At 44.7% G+C, this 19,346-nt stretch overlaps 1 protein-coding gene across 1 annotated transcript in view; it reads right to left on the reverse strand.

The window, feature by feature from the left end:
* The window catches only part of adamtsl3 (ADAMTS-like 3), a 486,079-nt gene that overhangs the window by 70,803 nt on the left and 395,930 nt on the right, over positions 1-19,346 (reverse strand). Inside the window, exons 18-21 of the mRNA XM_039772774.1 lie at positions 16,224-16,434; positions 12,098-12,277; positions 8,790-8,943; positions 945-2,022 (exon numbers count right to left, since the gene is read on the reverse strand). Coding sequence (XP_039628708.1) covers positions 945-2,022; positions 8,790-8,943; positions 12,098-12,277; positions 16,224-16,434 — 1,623 coding nt within the window. The remainder of the gene's footprint in view (positions 1-944; positions 2,023-8,789; positions 8,944-12,097; positions 12,278-16,223; positions 16,435-19,346) is intronic.

Below are 19,346 nucleotides of genomic sequence, written 5' to 3' on the forward strand. Positions count from 1 at the left end.
ACTCCTTAACGATCTGTAGATGATAATGTCTACTGAACAAACAGGTACCGCTAGCAAGGTACCGCTTAAATGCAATTATTTATATCCATTTATACACTAATAATGACAATTATTAAATAATAATAATTATTATTATTAAAGAATTCCTCCCATATAAGTAACTTTTCTCGGACTGCTTTCTTTCATGTCCGACACATTTTTAGACTTCGTCCTGTTCTTACGTAACACAGTACTAAAGTATTGATTAATGCCCGAGTCACCTCACGTATAGATTACTGTAATGCTATTCTATCTGGCATCCCACAAAAACGTATCCATCACTTACAACTTCTTCAACGTTCTGCTGCCAGGATAATAACCTGCCATTCTAAATCCACTGCACATGTCACACGATTCTCTCTCAACTTCGCTGGCTCCCTGTTCACTACTGAATACGATACTAAACACCGCTGTGAACATTTAAAGCTCTCCACAACCTCACTGATCTCCTCCAGACTGGCACTCCTCTCGCTCACTCAGATCCTCCTCTGCAGCTCCACTTTCTGTACCACACGTCAGACTCTATGGGAGCTCGAGCGTCTCCTGGTGTTCCTCAACTTGGGAATTCTTTTCCTTCTCAAATCCGTCAGCTCGATTCAATATCACATTTTAAAACTTCCCTCAAAACTCATCTTTTCAAACACAGTCCAAAGACATGCAGGTTAGGTGCATTGGCGATTCTAAATTGTGTAATTTAAAGACTACAACATTAAAAAACGTGAAACATTTAAAGGGGTCTGAACATTTTCGGCCTTTTCCAAGCCAGTCCTGAGACCATCGTGTCCTAACCCTAAAGCCTTTTGGGGCCTGTGAGGTGTAAAATGTATTTTTTTGAAGCAAACCTGTCAGAAAAAAATACAACTTGGAAAAAAAACAGTCAAGCACGTGCAGAGCCGTGAACGTACCTTTCTGAAGAACGCAGTGGGATTCCATTCCTGGTCCAGAAAACCTTTGGCTCCGGCACACCCAGGGCTTCACACATCAGGGCGACCGTTTGTGTGGTGTTTGTCAGAAAGGCCGACCTGCCGATGCTCAAGTTCAGGTGTTTCTGGAAAATGACGGATGGACCGAGTCTCCGCCTAACGATGTGGGCCTTCTTCTGCTTCTGGAACCTTCTCTGAGCATCTTTGTTCAAAGCCAGTTCGGACGTGTTGGGGGTTTTGTCTAAGAGGGCCACTTTTTCGCCCAAGGGTCCTTTCCATTTCTCAGTGGTTGACTGGGGCCTGGTTACCTCGGCCATCAGATGGTATATGAGTTGTGAGGCCATATCATCGGCCACATCTCGGCCCTCTGCTTGCTCACTGATGTTCCTCACCAGCTCTTCAAAGTGTCTGGCGTCCATGCTGTATGATCCGGGAAGGAGAGCTGGCTCCCTATTTCTGTTAGGATGCTCAGAGGGGCTCGGTGGCTCGGCAGATTTCTGGAAATAGCTGCTGAGAACCCTGAGGAAGGCTTGATCGTTACTATGGCTGTCATCCAAGTAAAACTCATTCTTTTCGCTCCATGTCTGCCATACTTTACTCATCCGGTTCCATTTCTCTTCCATTCGGGCAGCTTCGTTGGCATCTAGGTTGCCACTCTGCCCCATCTTCAGCTTCCTGTCACCAGGAGGTTCAATCAGCCGGTTGTCCTTACCAATCAGCTTTAGGACAAAGGTGTCACCCACAGGCCCGGCAACACAGCGGTATACTCCGATGTCTGCCGCCTCCAGGCTGTGGATCTTCAGGGAGCCCGATTTGGTGATTCCAAGGCGCTTAGAAACAAACAAGGCTTGGCCATCTTTCTCCCAACGGATGAGCGTTTTGGGAAACCTCTTGACGGGGCATTTGATCACCATGGAGGTTTTGGGGAGCAGGTAAGCCCGTCCCCCAACGGTGAAGTGAATGCGCTTCTCTTGTCGAGTCTGTATGTAAACTCGATTCTGGCCCAAGATCTGAGGTTCTCGCTTCTGGGAGGCTTTGGGCTTCGATTCTTTGTTGTGCTCTTAAAAAAAAATGGAAAGTACAGATGAAATAACACTTAAAAAAATCATATCAAAACTAATTCTAATTCTTGATTAAAATAACAATGCAAATTTGAGAACAGATTTCCCTTCTCATCTACAAATGTTATATTCATTTAGACTTCTGTATCGAATCTACGACCGTGTGTGCGCCATCGCCCAGTGTGGCCTACGGAGTACCAGTCTGACCTCAAAAATGTGACCCGTTGACGTGAAACCCTACGACTCTGATTGGCCAGTTCAGTAGCTACATATATCCTGAAACATCTTTCCGGCTTGGAAGTCGGTGAATGTATGAAGAAGTGGCAAATTTTTAGGAGCAAATGCGTACGTCTATGAGAAAAAATGTGCAGCAGGAGAAGCATTGATCCTGGAGGGCAAGAACTGGAATCATTCGCTTTAGTTGCAGTCTATGAACACCGGGACCATCGTACAGGCATGTGACGCAGAAGTAGAAGCTGCTTTCAACGGCGTAGCCTACGTGTATAACAGTGGTGTAGAAATATAGAATCAGCCTTTAGCCATTTGAAGTAGCGGTGAAAACTAGCAAGAGGAGACCTTCATCATCCTGGCTACCTCAGTAAAGCATTCTGTTGTATAAAAGTCCTGTAGGGATGATAATGATACCCCGAGTGCACAACTCTGCAGTGCCGTGGGCTCTACTCAGCTTCTGCTACCACGTCCATATCCTTCTACTTTCTTCTGAACAGACTGAAGCCCGACTAGCAGACCAAATGAGCAGAGCTTAACACGACTTAACTGGGCAGTGGCGTGTGCTGCTTCTGTCTACTGCAATTTACAACAAAATATCCTGTGCACAACACAAACGAGAGCCACACGGTTGTTCTTTAACTCCTGCTTTGTGGGTTTCACTTTAAAATTTAAGCACCACAAACTCTCCACCTTGAACTAAGAGAACGAATCAGACAAGACAGCGTTCAGGATTATAAGCCAACAAGGAGTCACCGTCAATTCTGGAATCCAATCCTTGACTCAGAGACATCGATAGTGAGACAGTGTGGATAACACATGAGACAGCCAGCAATAACAGCAGGGTCACTGATTTAAAAGCACAGAAACCTTTGCTTTCCTTCCTTAACCCGTTTAACAAATTTACCCGGGCAATGCCAAGTACTTCAGCTAATTGCTGAATAAAAATCAGAAATACGCACTCAGTCGACTCAGCATGATGCCACCCGAAAATTAGATAGATTCACAAGAAAGGTATTGTATTGGATAGATAGATAGATAGATAGATAGATAGATAGATAGATAGATAGATAGATAGATAGATAGATAGATAGATAGATAGATAGATAGATAGATAGATAGATTTCCTCCCTACATTCAGTTTGCTGTTGGTATAAAGGACCCCCCTCCCCCACAATTCATATTTCTTCACACTCTTCATCTGAATGGTTCATTGGTTGACAGTCCTCAGAGTGTTGTCTCTTTGAGGGGATGTGCAGCATTGTTCATAGTGGCACTCAGTTCTACCTTCATTCTCTCTTTTGCTACGACCTCCAGAGGTCCACAATGTGTCCTATAACTGAGCCTAACCATTTAATTCAGTGGGCCTCTCTTGAAGTCATGTCACAATTCTCTTTGCATCAAGAAACAAAGTTCTCCACCTGACTGCTCTCCTCTGTGTCATCCGCATTACTGATAAACCCCATGAGTGCAGAATCATCTGAGAATTTTTCCAAGTGACCTGACCTTGTGGCTTTGGATTTGGTTTCTGTGTAGTCAGAGGTGTTCAGACAGAAGAGAAGAAGAGACAGGCCTGTTCCTTAAGATGCTCCAGTAATGATCACATGGCCCATGAGTCTCACAAACTGCGGTCTGTGCGTTAAGATAGTTTGTTATCCCGGACAACACAGGCTCATCCATCTGCATATCTCATATGGATTCATAGGGATGGCTGGGAGGCATTGATGATGATGGAGAAATCAAAAAACAGAATCCTCCCAGTGCTGCCAGCTTTGTGGAGCAAACAGATAACTGCATCCTCACCTCTAATCTTTGTCCAATAGGCAGACTGCAATGGGTCCAGGTGGTCTACCTCAAGAAGACTCATATAGTCCCGGACCAGCCCCTTAAAAATCTTCATGATATAAGACGTCAGTGCCACTGGTCTGTAATCATTAGGTGAAGAGGCGCCTGCCTCCTTTGGAACGAGAACAATGGAGGATAAGCCTTAGGGACAGGTGACCGAGGACACCACAAAGTCTTAATAACTTGAGGACTGCATGCGACATCTAGTGGCACATTCAATAACTACACCCTACGTCTGTACTATTAACTGATCCTGGGAATTTTTGGGTCCCCTCATTATGCATACAAACAGCACTGACTTCCTCCATTTATTAGGCTGATGCCATATGGGAACAGTGCTGTGCTCGGTTGTCCAAATTGCCATCGTTGGTGCACCCACCATTCAGTCATGTCATGATTTACTGAGCCCCTCCGCTATGTGTACCTCCTGGCCCCTGTTATTCAAAACTCTTATGACCTTCCAGTTTCCATCTTGGCCATATTAATGGGAGATAAAGGGTTAAGCACAATCATAGTCTGTTTTCAGATTCGGGGGGTGGTGGTCTTGGTGGGGGTGTGGGGGGATTTGCAGAGAAAAGTATTTTGATTAGTAAATGAGATGAGTTTAACTATTAGTGGCCAGCGTCTGGGGGGACGCAGCTGCCCAATTTCCTGATAAGCTGAGTCCACAATGTTTAGGAAATTAGCAAATGGGCCGCTCTTGTAAAGTTCAGCAATGTTTCTAATACCTTTAAAAACAAAAAAAAAACAAGCTTTTCTCTTGAAGGGAATAATTTATAGTTAACGCTACCAGAATGGCCGATGCCCCTAAAAGTTGAATCACTGGCGGCGAAAGTTCAAGAATTCGTGATCAAGGGCCATGAGCTCATACAGACTGGAATTAAAAGTGTGAACATTTTTGTTATTCCAGGTGAGGCCCCAGCAAACACTTGGCCTCACTTAGTTCACAGTTCACACAAAGGCTACTTGATCATTGGCATTCCTCGATTAATTAAATTCAGCTCGCTCATGGCCTTGTAGTACTGACTTTAACTTCGGGCCAGAGCCATTCTTTGAAGCCGCGCTGAATCTGTTTGACTAACCTCAGACATTCAGCTGGCAAGCGATGGTATACAACGTAGAGAGGCGAGCACCGGTTATCATGGAGCAAGCTAATGGGCTAATTCAAAAAGCAGGCTTCCTTTTCACTCCGAAAATTATTGGGTATCTTTTACTACATAAATATTATTATGTGTTTTCAGTCCAGAATGTTGGCCATAATAAGCCTTTGGAAACTCTTCCCAGGATTGCACAATGCTGCTATTTTGAGCACCCCTATTATTATGAACGCTCCAAGCTCTGTTAAGCCTTTTAGTTTCTTGCAAAGCAGTACTTACTTTATTAAAATAATAATTTCGTTTAACTGTGTAGCCTTACAGGTAGGGCACAATAATGTCTCCAAAGCTTTTTCTGGAAAGAATTGCTGTCCGTCCGTGTATATATTGTCACACACGCGTGCATTGGGCACAGTTTACAGGCTCAAATAGTGTTATTAGTCAGCCAGACCAGGGGTTGGCGCTCTCACCTGATCCTCTCTCCTCTTCTTCCCCTGCAGTTTAGCCGAAGGCCCTGCCTCTCAATGACATCCCCAGCGTTCCACCCACTGTTGACGTCACTTCCGGCAAACCCTGATGACATCATTTCCCAGAATCCACCCTTCTTGCCACATCAGTTTCTGTTCTGGCCACCCTGATTCCACCTCTTCCTCCTATCCGCCATATTTATAGAGCAGATTCAACCTCTCAGTCAGTTCAGTTGTGAACTCCGCTTCTGTAAAGACGTCTTTCTTTTCTTTTCTTGACTGTTTTCAGGATACGAGGTGGCCATCCCCAAACCTTTTTCTGTCTGTTGCCTGATTTTTTTACCACAGCATTTAATGGGATTTAAGAGCGAGAGCAGCAGACTGGGTAACCAGCTATTAGAATAATTAACTACACTGTCTACATTAGATAACAGAATAAATGTAAAAATATGAGATATTTGATTTCTCTTGCCTTGCGCGTACCCCCAGTGTTCATTCTATGCCGTTCCTCGGTATCCTTGAGTGTGCCAGTCTCTCTTGCCCATCTCTTCCACTCTTGACCGCATTCTGATAAAGCCTGATTCTCAGGTTCTGTCATTTCAAGGAATGCTGCTTGGCTTCCCTCCACTTTTTGACCATCGCCAATGGCAGACAGGGCCCCGTTACCCTCTGTCATATGTGAATACTTTTCATGTCTGAAGGCGACTCTCAGCATTCCTCCTATGCCTTTCCTCCATATCCTCATGTGTGTAAACCTCCTTTGCCCATCTCTTCCTCTCTCAATCGCGTTCTGATAAAGCCTGATTCTCAGATTCTGTCATTTCAGGGCATGTTGCATGTCTTCTGTCCACTTTTTGACCATCACCAATGGCAGACAGGGCCTCGTTACCCACTGTCATATGTGAATACTTTTCATTTAACCAAAAGGTAACTCTCAACATTTCTCCTACGCCTTATATCCATATCGTCGTGGGTGTAAACCTCCCTTGCCTACCTCTTACTCTTTTGATGACATTCTGGCAAAGCCATCTTCTTAAACTCTCATTTGGAGGTGCATTGCTGGTCTCCAGTCCACTTTTGACCACCACAAATGGTAGAAGGGGCCCTGTTACCCACTGTGAAAGAATCATTCATATTTTTGTGACTACTTTTCATGCCTGAAGGTGACTCTCAGCATTCCTCCTATACCTTTCCTCCATATCCTTTTGTGTGTAAACCTTGCTGGCCCACATCTAACTCTCTTGATAGCATTGTGATAAAGCCCTCTTCTTAAACTCTGTCATTTTTAAGGCATATTTTAAGACAACCACTAATGGCAGACAGGCTCCCATTACAAGCTGTGCAAACCTTATTCATATTCTTTCTGACTTCCCTGTTCTTTTTGTCTCGTAAAAATCTGTCCAAAAAAAAAGGCACAATTGTAGAATGAATGCCAGAAATAGGGACAAGATGCCATTCGGTGTGCTGATTAAACCAGACAGAAAGCTGTTTAACCTGCTGTGCCTGAGGGCCAGGACCAAGGTTCACACAGTCCTCCTTCAAGAACTGCTACTCTCCGATGATGCAGCACTGGTGTCGCCCACCACAGAGGACCTCCAGTGACCAATGAATCAGTTCTCCCATGCCTGGGTCTTGGGTCAATACATCCCAACATCACCATCAATCAGCATAGACAATGCAGTGCTTGAAGTGAACAACAAGTTCACCTACCTGCACTCTACAATTACCAACAATTTGTCACTTGTCAAGGAAATCGACAAGCGAAGAGCCAAGGCTGCTGGCACGATGGCCAACTTAAGGAAGAGAGTGTAAGATAACATAAGATTTAATGTGAAGAATGTTAGATTAAATTATGGCAATCTATCTATCTATCTATCTATCTATCTATCTATCTATCTATCTATCTATCTATCTATCTATCTATCTATCTATCTGTCTATCTATCTATTAACATGCCTTTCCTGTTAATTTATCTTAATTTTTATCTTGCCTACTACACCATCTATCTATCTATCTATCTATCTATCTATCTATCTATCTATCTACATACCTTTCCTGTTAAATTTTGTATCTTGCCTACTACACCATCTATCTATCTATCTATCTATCTATCTATCTATCTATCTATCTATCTATCTATCTATCTATCTATCTATCTATCTATCTATCTACATGCCTTTCCTGTTAAATTTTGTATCTTGCCTACTACACCATCTATCTATCTATCTATCTATCTATCTATCTATCTATCTATCTATCTATCTATCTATCTATCTATCTATCTATCTATCTATCTATAATAAAATGTTTTCCTTGTAAATGTATCTAAATTTTTAATCTTTCCTACTATTCTATCTATCTGTCTAACTGTCAACCACTTCACCGCCTAATAGCTAATGTGTGGTAAGCCTTCTGGCACAAAAATGGCTGCCGTCACATCATCCAGGTGGGTGCTGCACATTAGTGGTGGCTGAAGTGGCTCCTCACTCACTATTTAAAGACTTTGATTAGTGAGAAAAGTGCTATATAAATGTAAAGAATTATTATTATTATTATTATCATTATTGCTCAGAATGTGGTAACAAGCAGAAACCATCCAGTGACATTAAACCTAAAACACATGTTTGAGCAACATAAGGGTACCCAGGGGAACCCCACAGAGGAATGAAGAGAGCAAGCAAACTCCACACCAACTATAAAACATACACTAACTTTATAATACTTAGAGAATGTGATAAAACATACAAACATAAATAATCACCCATGAGAATCTCAAGAGCTTCTGAGGTGCGTTCATATAAACCTCCAGGAAAGGTCGAAAGTGTGGAAATTCCAACTTTAGCGTAAACTCTTGAGGTTAAAAAGATTCACTTTTTATAAAAAATATATTGCCCGCTATAAAACATTCAGATAGGCATTTGATTGTAAAAGGTGCTGCCAAAAGAACATTTTTATTATGTTTAAAAAACACAAATGGAGAGGCAAAGCGAAAAGAAAAAATATTTCCACTGACTCGACTGGATCTACTGATCCGAATGACTGATCGGCCTTCCATAAATACAAAAAAATAAATAAAAAGACACGCCAAGACGCGGGTCATAAGCGGGTCAGGTATTAATATCAGATACTCACTGACGCAGCCGCTGACGCGACAGGTCCTGACGAGAGGAGGCGGAGGAAGGCTGGTGCATTCCGATCTGTTTAACGTGACCTGCTGACCCGTGGCCGTCATTCTGCGACAGACTGTCTCCCGTCTCTGGATACCAACGCCGCAGCTAACGGAACACTGCATGGGGGGAAATATGAGCATTACAGTCTGCCATTGGAGCCTTTAATAGCACAAGATCAGACACAGGCCACTCAGTGCTCATTAGTCCTGGAGGGCATATAGCATACAGTGTACCGTAATTATTTCATATTTTCTGTGTGGATTTTTGATTATTTCTTTCTGTATGTGTTTGTTGGCCTATATGAGTGTGCATACGTTGAGGCCTGCGGGCATGTAGAGTACTACATGGGTTCTGGTGAAAGCACACAGTCACTAACCAGTTGTCTGTATCCATTCCCATACTGGAGATGCCCGCCTTGCCCTACTTAGTTATTTTCTCGTTCTATGAACATTCCAGTCATTTAACGGGGCATCCCAAGTCTTCACATGATTTGCCCCTCATTCATTACATATATTGTGGAGATTCCAGCCCCTTACACAGACAGACAGACACCCGATGTCCAAAACACACATGTTTAATATTTCTTTTGCCCTGTACATTACCTCACAAAGTCCGAAGTAGACAAACACTCAGACCCTTCTTCTGTCGCCCTCACTCCTCCTCTCACAAGCTCTGTCTTCTCCCTCCCGAATCCGGCTCAACTAATGGAGTGAGGTGTCCCCTTTTATAACACCCTGGATGTGCTCCTGGTGCCTCATGATGATCTTCTGATGGCACTTCCTGGAGTGGCAGAAGTGCCACATGAGTACCCGGAAGCACTCCAGGTATGCCTGGAATTTCTTCCGGCAGCACTTCAGGTTGTGGCGGAAGTGCTGCAATCCAGGGCTCCATAGTGCTCCGGGCACCCCCGGGCGGTGGCCATGGACCCCAACGAGGGTTGAACCTCTAAGCTCTGATCCTGTGGCTCCCATGCAGACCAGGGTGGCTGCCCTCTCGTGGCCCAGCAGAGGCACTGTCCCTTTCCTTGTCACTCCAGGCATCCCAGCTGGACAAGATCCCCAGCTGTCCACCACAATATATAGTGACCAGTTGGGGGGCATGAGCCCCCAACCTCAAACACAGACAACCCAACTCACCTCCGGGTTCAAATAAATCCACACAACTCAAAATAACAATTAATCCAGCACATACACGGGCTTTAAGCTCTTTCTTTCTTTCTTTCTTTCTTTCTTTCTTTCTTTCTTTCTTTCTTTCTTTCTTTCTTTCTTTCTTTCTTTCTTTCTCCATTGTGGTTTGCCCACTGCCTCCTCAATCTGTCCCTCCAAGCTAGTAGCAGGCTCCTTTTAAGATGAACCCTGGAGCATTTCTGGTGGCGTGACGCGGCCAGTTGGATGTTCTTCCAGGTCAAACGGAAGCCAGGGAAGTCCCGGGGCAGTGCCCTCTGTCATCCCCCTGGGATCCCTACAGGTCTGCACTTTGAACTCCGACTCCCATGCAGCCCTGCGGGTGTCCAGACTTGGAATTCTATCTGAGGGATTCTGCCGCCTGGCATAATGGTTGATGAACTGCACTCTTTCTTTTTCTCCTCACTTGCCGGATCCAATAGCCTTTGGGCATCTCAGTCAGGACGGGAATCATAAGGCACCTCCGGTTGGGTAATTGTGCCCTAGTGGTAGAACTCGGTCTTCCTTGAAAGCAGGTTCCCAAGTAGGGTGGTTGATTATATACTTAGTGCTGCAGTCCAGGGCTGCATAGTCCTCTGGGCACTCAATGGCGGTGGCCATGTGCCCCAACAGGGTTGAGCTTCCAAGGTCTGATCCTGTTTCCCCCATACAGACCAGGGCGGTTGCCCTCTCATGGCCCAGGGGAGGCATTGTCCCTCTCCTGGTCCTTCCAGGTCGTCCCAGCCGGACAGGATCCCCAGACATCTGCCACAATATATAGTGACCAGTAGGGGGGCATGAGCCCCCAACCTCAAACACAGACAACCCAACTCACCTCCGGGTTCAAATAAATCCACACAACTCAAAATAACAATTAATCCAGCACATACGCGGACTTTAAGTTCTTTCTTTCTTTCTCTTTCTTTCTTTCTTTCTTTCTTTCTTTCTTTCTTTCTTTCTTTCTTTCTTTCTCCTCCTCCTGTAAATGTGCCCTAGTGGTAGTACTCTGTCTTCCTTGAAAGCAGGTTCCCATGTAGGGTGGCTGATTATACAGTTGGTGAGGCAGAAGGGGCCATGTGAAGACTGCCCCCCCACCACCAATAGCTAAGAAGCACAGGCAGATTCTATAATCCATCCTGCAATACCATGAGCGAGGTGTCTGATTGTTCCCAACTTTGTTTTGGAGATTGACAATGACCCCCAAACACACGGCCAATATCATAAAACAAGGAACAGTGAATTCAGCAGTAGCTGGTACGGCCACCACAGAGCCCTGATCTCCACATCTGGGATCACAAGTCAGACGGCCAAAGTCTGCAGTGGACCTGCACAAGGGGACAAGAGGCAGGTGAGGACTTTCAGAACCCGCAGGGCAGTGGGGCTAAGAGAAGACAAAAGGGTTGGCACACCAAACATTGTTCTCTTTACTGCTCGTTTGTAAGAGATGTTGGGACCTTACACCGATACAGCGTGTCGCCTCACCCACCACACGTCAAACCACTTCAGCATGGTGTTTATTCATCAATAAAAATTATTCATGGCATGTATTTTTGAATTCTGTCCTAAGATTTATGCACACGAGTTAGCGCCTGGCTGCCTAGAGATGGCTACCATGATGGCACAGTGCCAGGCATTATCTCTCACAAGGCCTGCCATGCAATTAACAGAGGTCCTGCAAATGCCAGTGTGGAAATGCTGAGGCTGCCAGCGTGGGTGAGGGGAAGGGGTGTCATGGCCTGGGTATCCTAGGTGCTCTAAAACACAGCGGGATAGTGGCATCAATAATAGAGGGCAGCAGCCTCTATTTGATACCCAGGAGGCTGGAGTTCAGACAGCTCAGTAGATGCCTGATGCTTGTTTTAGAGAAAAAAAAGAGAGACTTAAACCAGGGTGGCAAAGTGAGAGGGGGCAAGAGGTCTCAGATCTCTGTAAGACCAACAGATGTACCATAACAAGATGTGTCTGCTAGTAAATGTAACGACACGATCAAGGAAATGTGAGCGTTTGTTGTGCACAAGTGTTCACCTATAAGCTGAATGAAAGACATGAGGAGCACAGATGATTTGTCTTCTTCAATGTTTCTGCTAGTGTAGTTCAGACATCTCACCTTAGACCATTCACCCCCTAGGAGATGTGGGGGGCAGTCGATCTTCCCACAGGGAATATGAGACGCAGGCTTGGGGTTCTTGCAGAATTCGTCGGCCACTTTGAGGACACTTCCGTCCGAGTGGAGCTTCTTACAGTGGACCTTGCGGGATTGCGTTCCTCCTCCACACGAATGTGAACACTGCAATACCAGAGCAGAGCCACCCCATGTTACACACCTCTGACACCACGTCAGTCGGAAATGACAGCAAGAATGAAGCATTCTGGGTATCTGAAGATGGGAAAGACTCCAGAAACAATTACAGTTTATGGTGGTGACACTAGAAAGAGGAGGAGGAGGAGGTCGGGGGGCATGCGCTGATAGACGACAAACCACCTCGACTGGGACCCGAGGGCAGCGGGTGACATCTCTGCACCACACTGGAATAGTGGGAGATTTTTTTTTTTACAGCGGCTGCCACCAACCCTCAAGTTTTCCCTGTAAGTTGGGGAATCTGCTTGCAGGGCTGGATGCAGATTAACGTCACACCCAGGATGACACAACTACAGGTGTAGGGTCTTACTCAAGGGTCTAATGGAGTAGAGGCACTTCTGGCGTTTACGGGATTCGAACCGACAACCTTCTGATTGATGGCGCAGATCCCTAGCCTCAGAGCCACTGTTTCGTCTACCAGAAAGAGAACAGATTGAAAAAGTATCAAAGTGAAGAGAAGAGAAACTGGAAATGATCAGAAAGTTAAAATCAAATTGACAAAATACAAAACGTTGTAAAACATGATTCTCACGTATCAAACAGGACAATATGGGCCCTGTGTATTTGGAGCCAGTGTGAGTTAAATCCAAATAAGTCGGAAAAGGTTCAGGACAAGGTGAACGCAAACCACGTCATAATCACAAGGCAGGCACTCGCACCTGATTGCTCCCCAGCTTATGTTTAAATTATGTTTCTACTTCCATGTTCGTTTTATGTCGTAAAAATCTGCCAAAAAATAGTCACGGGCACGATTGTAGAATGAATGCCAGAAATATGCACAAGATGCCATTCGGTGTGCTGATTAACCAGACAGAAAGCTACTTAACCTGCTGTGCCTGAGGGCCAGGACCAAGGTTCACACAGTCCTCCTTCAAGAACTGCTGCTCTCCGATGATGCAGCACTGGCGTCGCCCACCACAGAGGACCTCCAGCAACCGATCAATCAGTTCTCCCATGCCTGGGTCTTGGGTCAGGACATCCCAACATCACCATCAATCAGCATAGACAATGTAGTGCTTGAAGAGACCATCTACCTATCTATCTATCTATCTATCTATCTATCTATCTATCTATCTATCCTGTTAATTTATCAACATTTTTAATCTTACCTACTACACTATCTATCTATCTACTGTATCTATCTATCTATCTATCTATAGTGCATCCAGAAAGTATTCACAGCACATCACTTTTTCCACATTTTGTTATGTTACAGCCTTATTCCAAAATGGATTAAATTCATTTTTTTTCTCAGAATTCTACACACAACACCTGGTCAATACTTTGTCGATGCACCTTTGGCAGCAATTCCAGCCTCAAGTCTTTTTGAATGTGATGCCACAAGCTTGGCACACCTATCCTTGGCCAGTTTCCCCCATTCCTTTTTGCAGCACCTCTCAAGCTCCATCAGGTTGGATGGGAAGCGTCGGTGCACAGCCATTTTAAGATCTCTCCAGAGATGTTCAATCGGATTCAAGTCTGGCTCTGCTCTGGCTGGGCCACTCAAGGACATTCACAGAGTTGTCCTGAAGCCACTCCTTTGATATCTTGGCTGTGTGCTTAGGGTCGTTGTCCTGCTGAAAGATGAACCGTCGCCCCAGTCTGAGGTCAAGAGCGCTCTGGAGCAGGTTTTCATCCAGGATGTCTCTGTACATTGCTGCAGTCATCTTTCCCTTTATCCTGACTAGTCTCCCAGTTCCTGATGCTGCCACCACCATGCTTCACTGTAGGGATGGTATTGGCCTGGTGATGCGCGGTGCCTGGTTTCCTCCAAACGTGACGCCTGGCATTTACACCAAAGAGTTCAATCTTTGTCTCATCAGACCAGAGGATTTTGTTTCTCATGGTCTGAGAGTCCTTCAGGTGCCTTTTGGAAAACTCCAGGCGGGCTGCCATGTGCCTTTTACTAAGAAGGCCTGATTGGTGGATTGCTGCAGAGACGGTTGTCCTTCTGGAAGGTTCTCCTCTCTCCACAGAGGACCTTTGGAGCTCTGACAGAGTGACCATCGGGTTCTTGGTCACCTCCCTGACTAAGGCCCTTCTCCCCCGATCGCTCAGTTTAGATGGCCGGCCAGCTCTAGGAAGAGTCCTGGTGGTTTTGAACTTCTTCCACTTACGGATGATGGAGGCCACTGTGCTCATTGGGACCTTCAAAGCAGCAGAAATTTTTAGGCAACCTTCCTCAGATTTGTGCCTCGAAACAATCCTGTCTCGGAGGTCTACAGACAATTCCTTTGACTTCATGCTTGGTTTGTGCTCTGACATGAACTGTCAACTGTGGGACCTTCTATAGACAGGTGTGTGCCTTTCCAAATCAGGTCACATCAACTGAATTGACCACAGGTGGACTCCAATGAAGCTGCAGAAACATCTCAAGGATGATCAGGGGAAACAGGATGCACCTGAGCTCAATTTGGAGCTTCATGGCAAAGGCTGTGAATACTTATGTACATGTGCTTTCTCAATTTTTTTATTATTAATAAATTTGCAAAATTCTCAAGTAAACTTTTTTCATGTTGTCATTATGGGGTGTTGTGTGTAGAATTCTGAGGAAAAAAATGAATTTAATCCATTTTGGAATAAGGCTGTAACATGTGGAAAAAGTGATGTGCTGTGAATACTTTCCGGATGCACTGTACCTATCTATCTATCTATCCTGTTAATTTATCTACATTTTTAATCTTGCCTACTACACTATCTATCTATCTATCTTATCTATCTATCTATCTATCTATCTATCTATCTATCTATCTATCTATCTATCTATCTATCTATCTATCTAGTTAATTTAACGACATTTTTAATCTTGCCTACTACACTATCTATCTATCTAACACCAAACTTAAGTTGTACCAGGCTGCTGTATGGCAGTGAATCCTGGACAACCTACGCCAGGCAGGAGAAACACCTGGAAAGGCGATTCCTGTGCATCACATTGTGTGACAAAGTAACAAATGTCAAAGTGTTGAATCAGGCTGACTCCCTGAGCATTCATCTCCTCCTCTGTCAGCAGCGACTGTGATGGCTGAGACACATGCACTGAATGAAAGATGGCCGCATACCAAAAGATGTTATGTAAAGTGAGCTGGCCATCAGATATCACCCAATGAGCTGGCCAACAATGAGCTATAAAGATGTCTGCAAATGTGACCTGAAACTCACAGGCATTGACCCTTTGAGTTGCGAACGTCTTGTAGATGACCGGGGTTGTCTGGTGACGCGATATTCAAGAAGAAGTCAAGATGGGCAAATAAAAGCGCAATCAACAGCTGGAGGACAGAAGACAACGCAGAAAGCGGAAACAGCAAACTCAGTCCACTGATACACTGCAGCACCCGCAGAGAGACTGCCATGCCAAGATTGGGTTATTGAGCTACACTAGATGCTGCCCACAACAGGATTGATCAAGAGTATCCAAGGAGCTACCATTATCGTTCAAGATAGACAGATGCTGATACTAACGTCATAATCACAAGGCAGGCGCTCGCACCTGATAGGGATCTGGTCAAGCCGTGGTTGCTCTGTGGCTTATATTTAATTTGTTATTTTGTCTTCCTTGTTTTTTTTTTTTAATGTCGTAAAATTCTGCAATAGTGCGTTAGTGAAAAAAAAATCACCCAAATCATGTGCACAATTTTATAATGAATGCCAGATATACGCACTCTATGAACATAGCGTGACGCGGTTCAGTGTGCTGATGAACCAGCCTGTAGGCATTTGATCCCTAGCAGCAGCATTCTGAAAACTACACTCTACTCCGTGGCACTGATCAATTCTGGGAATTTTTGGGTCCGCCCTCGTGTTAAATCTCTACGCATTTGCTGTATTCATTAATTACTAACACACGCTTCATTTAATAACACCGGAAACTCACCTCCCTCCATTCTTCAACATGCCACGATGGTGGGCAATCAAACTGATTGCACGACTGTACAATGGCGGGTTTTGCCTCCAGGCATTCCTTCTCGGGCACTAAAACAGAGTCTTCGTTGTTGAGCGATGCTCGACGCTTACAGGTAACACTTCTGGTTTGGATTCCGACTCCACAAGTTGCAGAGCAGGAACTCCATGAGGTGGACTCCCATCTGAGGAGAGAATCAAAGGAGAGATTATATTGAGGTGCCAGAAGTGCATTCCGAAATGGACGGGTAGGTTGTGGTTATTGAACTCAAAGGGCAATGGGATTTATTTACCAGAATTCTTACTGCAAGGTGACATACAAATACATATTTCCGATCTTTGACTCTTTTTGAGGGTTCTTCTACCCTCCTTCCACACGCACACACTTTTAATGGGGTCACACACTGGCGAAATGGGAGGCAGCTGAAAGGCTCAAAAGGGAGGTAATTCCATGCCAGACCAGAGGATGGCAGAGTGCTCTGATCTCTACTCTTTTATATCGGCAGACCGACGACAGGAAATTTAGTCTAGATCCGATGATGTCACTTCCGGGTCCTGATGACATCACTTCCCCGGCTTGACTTTAAAGCCGCCATGGTTCCCTGTCTGTTTGTTCGTGTTTGGACTAAAGTCTTGTGGAAGCTAGGGGGTCACTGTTGCCCCTTCATCCCAAACAGACAGACACGCAGTATCAGTGGCGTAGCTAGGGGTGGGTGGTCCGCACCGGGTGGCACATTATTGGGGTCCAAAAGGCTCAGTACAATGCATGTGTAAGCAGCAGGGCTCGGAAAAATACCACTCATGGATGAAAAAAGTTAAACTCTCTGATTTTTATCCACCAATGCTTTAAAAATAATTTTTAGACTGTCCTTCTGTGACGGCAACAGACACAGCAGATGAAATTTATGAGGCAATAACAAAAATAAACAGAAACATTACACCGAGAACAATTTCTAGGATGATAAACAACTCATTTACAATTTATAATTGCGTTTCGTTATCAATCCAAATGCGTTCTTAATCTGCGCAGAAAACGTCCCCACCTATCACTTGTGCACTGCACCGGTTTTGGTTTTCGCAGCGTAATTATATTAAACTAATCATTAGAACTCGGCTTATCAGAGCGTCTATACGATATTCTTGTCTAGTTGATGCTTATAAATAACTAGCAGGAGTACCCGGCGTTGCCCGGGAATCTACAACCACTGAATTTCCCAAATGAAAGAAACAGAACAAACATTTTTCTGATTGACATTTTATTGTATGTTCCTCCACTCTGGAAATATTTTTAAAACGTGTTTAATTTAATTTACTGTACAAACTACAATTTAATCTTCTTCAAAGTACTCTCCATTGGCGGTAATAAACTTATTTAACTGTTTGTTTCATCGTTCGAATCATTTTTTAAATTCGTCTGAAGTGATGCCCATTAATGCTCTGGTCGTTTCTTGGTTTACCTCTTCGACGTCAGCAAAACGCCTTCCTTTCAAGTCTTTTCTCATCCGAGGGTACAAAAAGAAATCACACGGAGCTAAATCCGGTGAGTAGGGTGGGTGGTCCAGGGTTGTCGTACCGTTTCAACAACAATAGTTTCTGCAACACTTTTTTCAAGAAGAAAACAAAATTTCACTGCCGCGCGTTGCTCACGATAAAAAAAAAACGACGCTTGCACAAAACTACTTTTACAAAATTCACCGAACACAAGCACAACCTTCCAGACTGATGGCACTTGGCGGACTGACTTGTGAGGAGTGTAACGATCGCCCTAACGGCCCAACCACGTACTACAAGTACCAACCTAACAACAACAAAACTCAGGTTATTTTTGGGTCCCCCCTCGTATGTCTTTTTTTTCGGTGGCATGGGTATATTAGCGAAAAGTAGGACAATTATAATGCGTGACATGGTATTACGTAAGGAATAAGCACCACAGTGAGATGAATTTACGTTATTTACGATACGTCAGCAAGCAAGCTAATAGCACCAGTCGGTCAGAAAGAGCAACACTGAAAGCGTACCGTGAGTCGGAAAGCGAGCAAATAGCACCACAAATACGGAAAGCCAGTGAGAAAGAGTAGCACTGGGAAAAATGGCGGGGAGGGGTGCTGTGTTTCTAAGGAGCGTCTGTGTTGAACCTTGATGCCATCTAACGGACATTGGCGATGGTAACTACAGAGAGAAGTGACATACAACCGCTACTGTGTTTGGGGAAAATGGTGGGGGAAGGATGGTGTCTTCTTAACGCGAGTCTCTGCTCAAACGTGTTGGCGTATAACGGACGTTGGCGAATGAAATACAGCACTATCAGTGCGTACGAGAAAGTGTGACGTGTGGAAACGTGGGTGTGTCAGCCGGTCACGCGCACACTGGGTCGTTCACGTTTTACATCCATACGGCAGTCCCCCTTCACCCGATCAAAGCACTCGGCCTTCTCATACAGGGTGACACAGAAAAACGAGATCTTTTGAAATGCGTAGTGGCAGCCATGTACGGTTGGCAGCACTGCGGAACAGGGACCTTGAGCTGTAAACAATCTCGCCATTTAGTAATTTAGTAATCAATTGCAAGGCAATCAATGGCAGCTGTGTGAGAATTGTTCGGTAACCGTGTCATCTCAAGATCCGGTCACATTCCCTGGCCTTCAAGATCACCGGATTTGTCCGTTTGTGATTTTTTCTTGTGGGGCTACCTTAAGAGTCGGGTCTACACGACTCGGCCAAGGACACTGAATGAATGGAAACAAAGAATTCAAGATGAAATTCGTGGTATCCCAGCTGAGAGGTTGCAGCGATCAATGGGGAACCTCAACAGCAGATTGGAAGAATGCATACGTACAGGAGGACGCCACCTACAGGACGTCATTTTCAGACATTGATAATTTGGATTGCTGTCTCTTAAAAGGCAAGTTGTAGTGCTTCAATTGTTGTCAATAAAATTTTTTTGTTGGATTTCTCCTATTTTTATTGGGTTTTTCAAAAGTTCCCGTTTTTCTGTGTCACCCTGTACTTGGACACTTCCACCATCTCTTGCCAATTTAAAGAAACATGAGTAAAGAGTAACGCACAGAGACCAAAGGTGCCACTAGATGGCGCCGCGG

The sequence above is a fragment of the Polypterus senegalus genome, chromosome 12 (genome assembly GCF_016835505.1).
Source record: "Polypterus senegalus isolate Bchr_013 chromosome 12, ASM1683550v1, whole genome shotgun sequence".
Lineage (NCBI taxonomy): Eukaryota > Metazoa > Chordata > Cladistia > Polypteriformes > Polypteridae > Polypterus > Polypterus senegalus.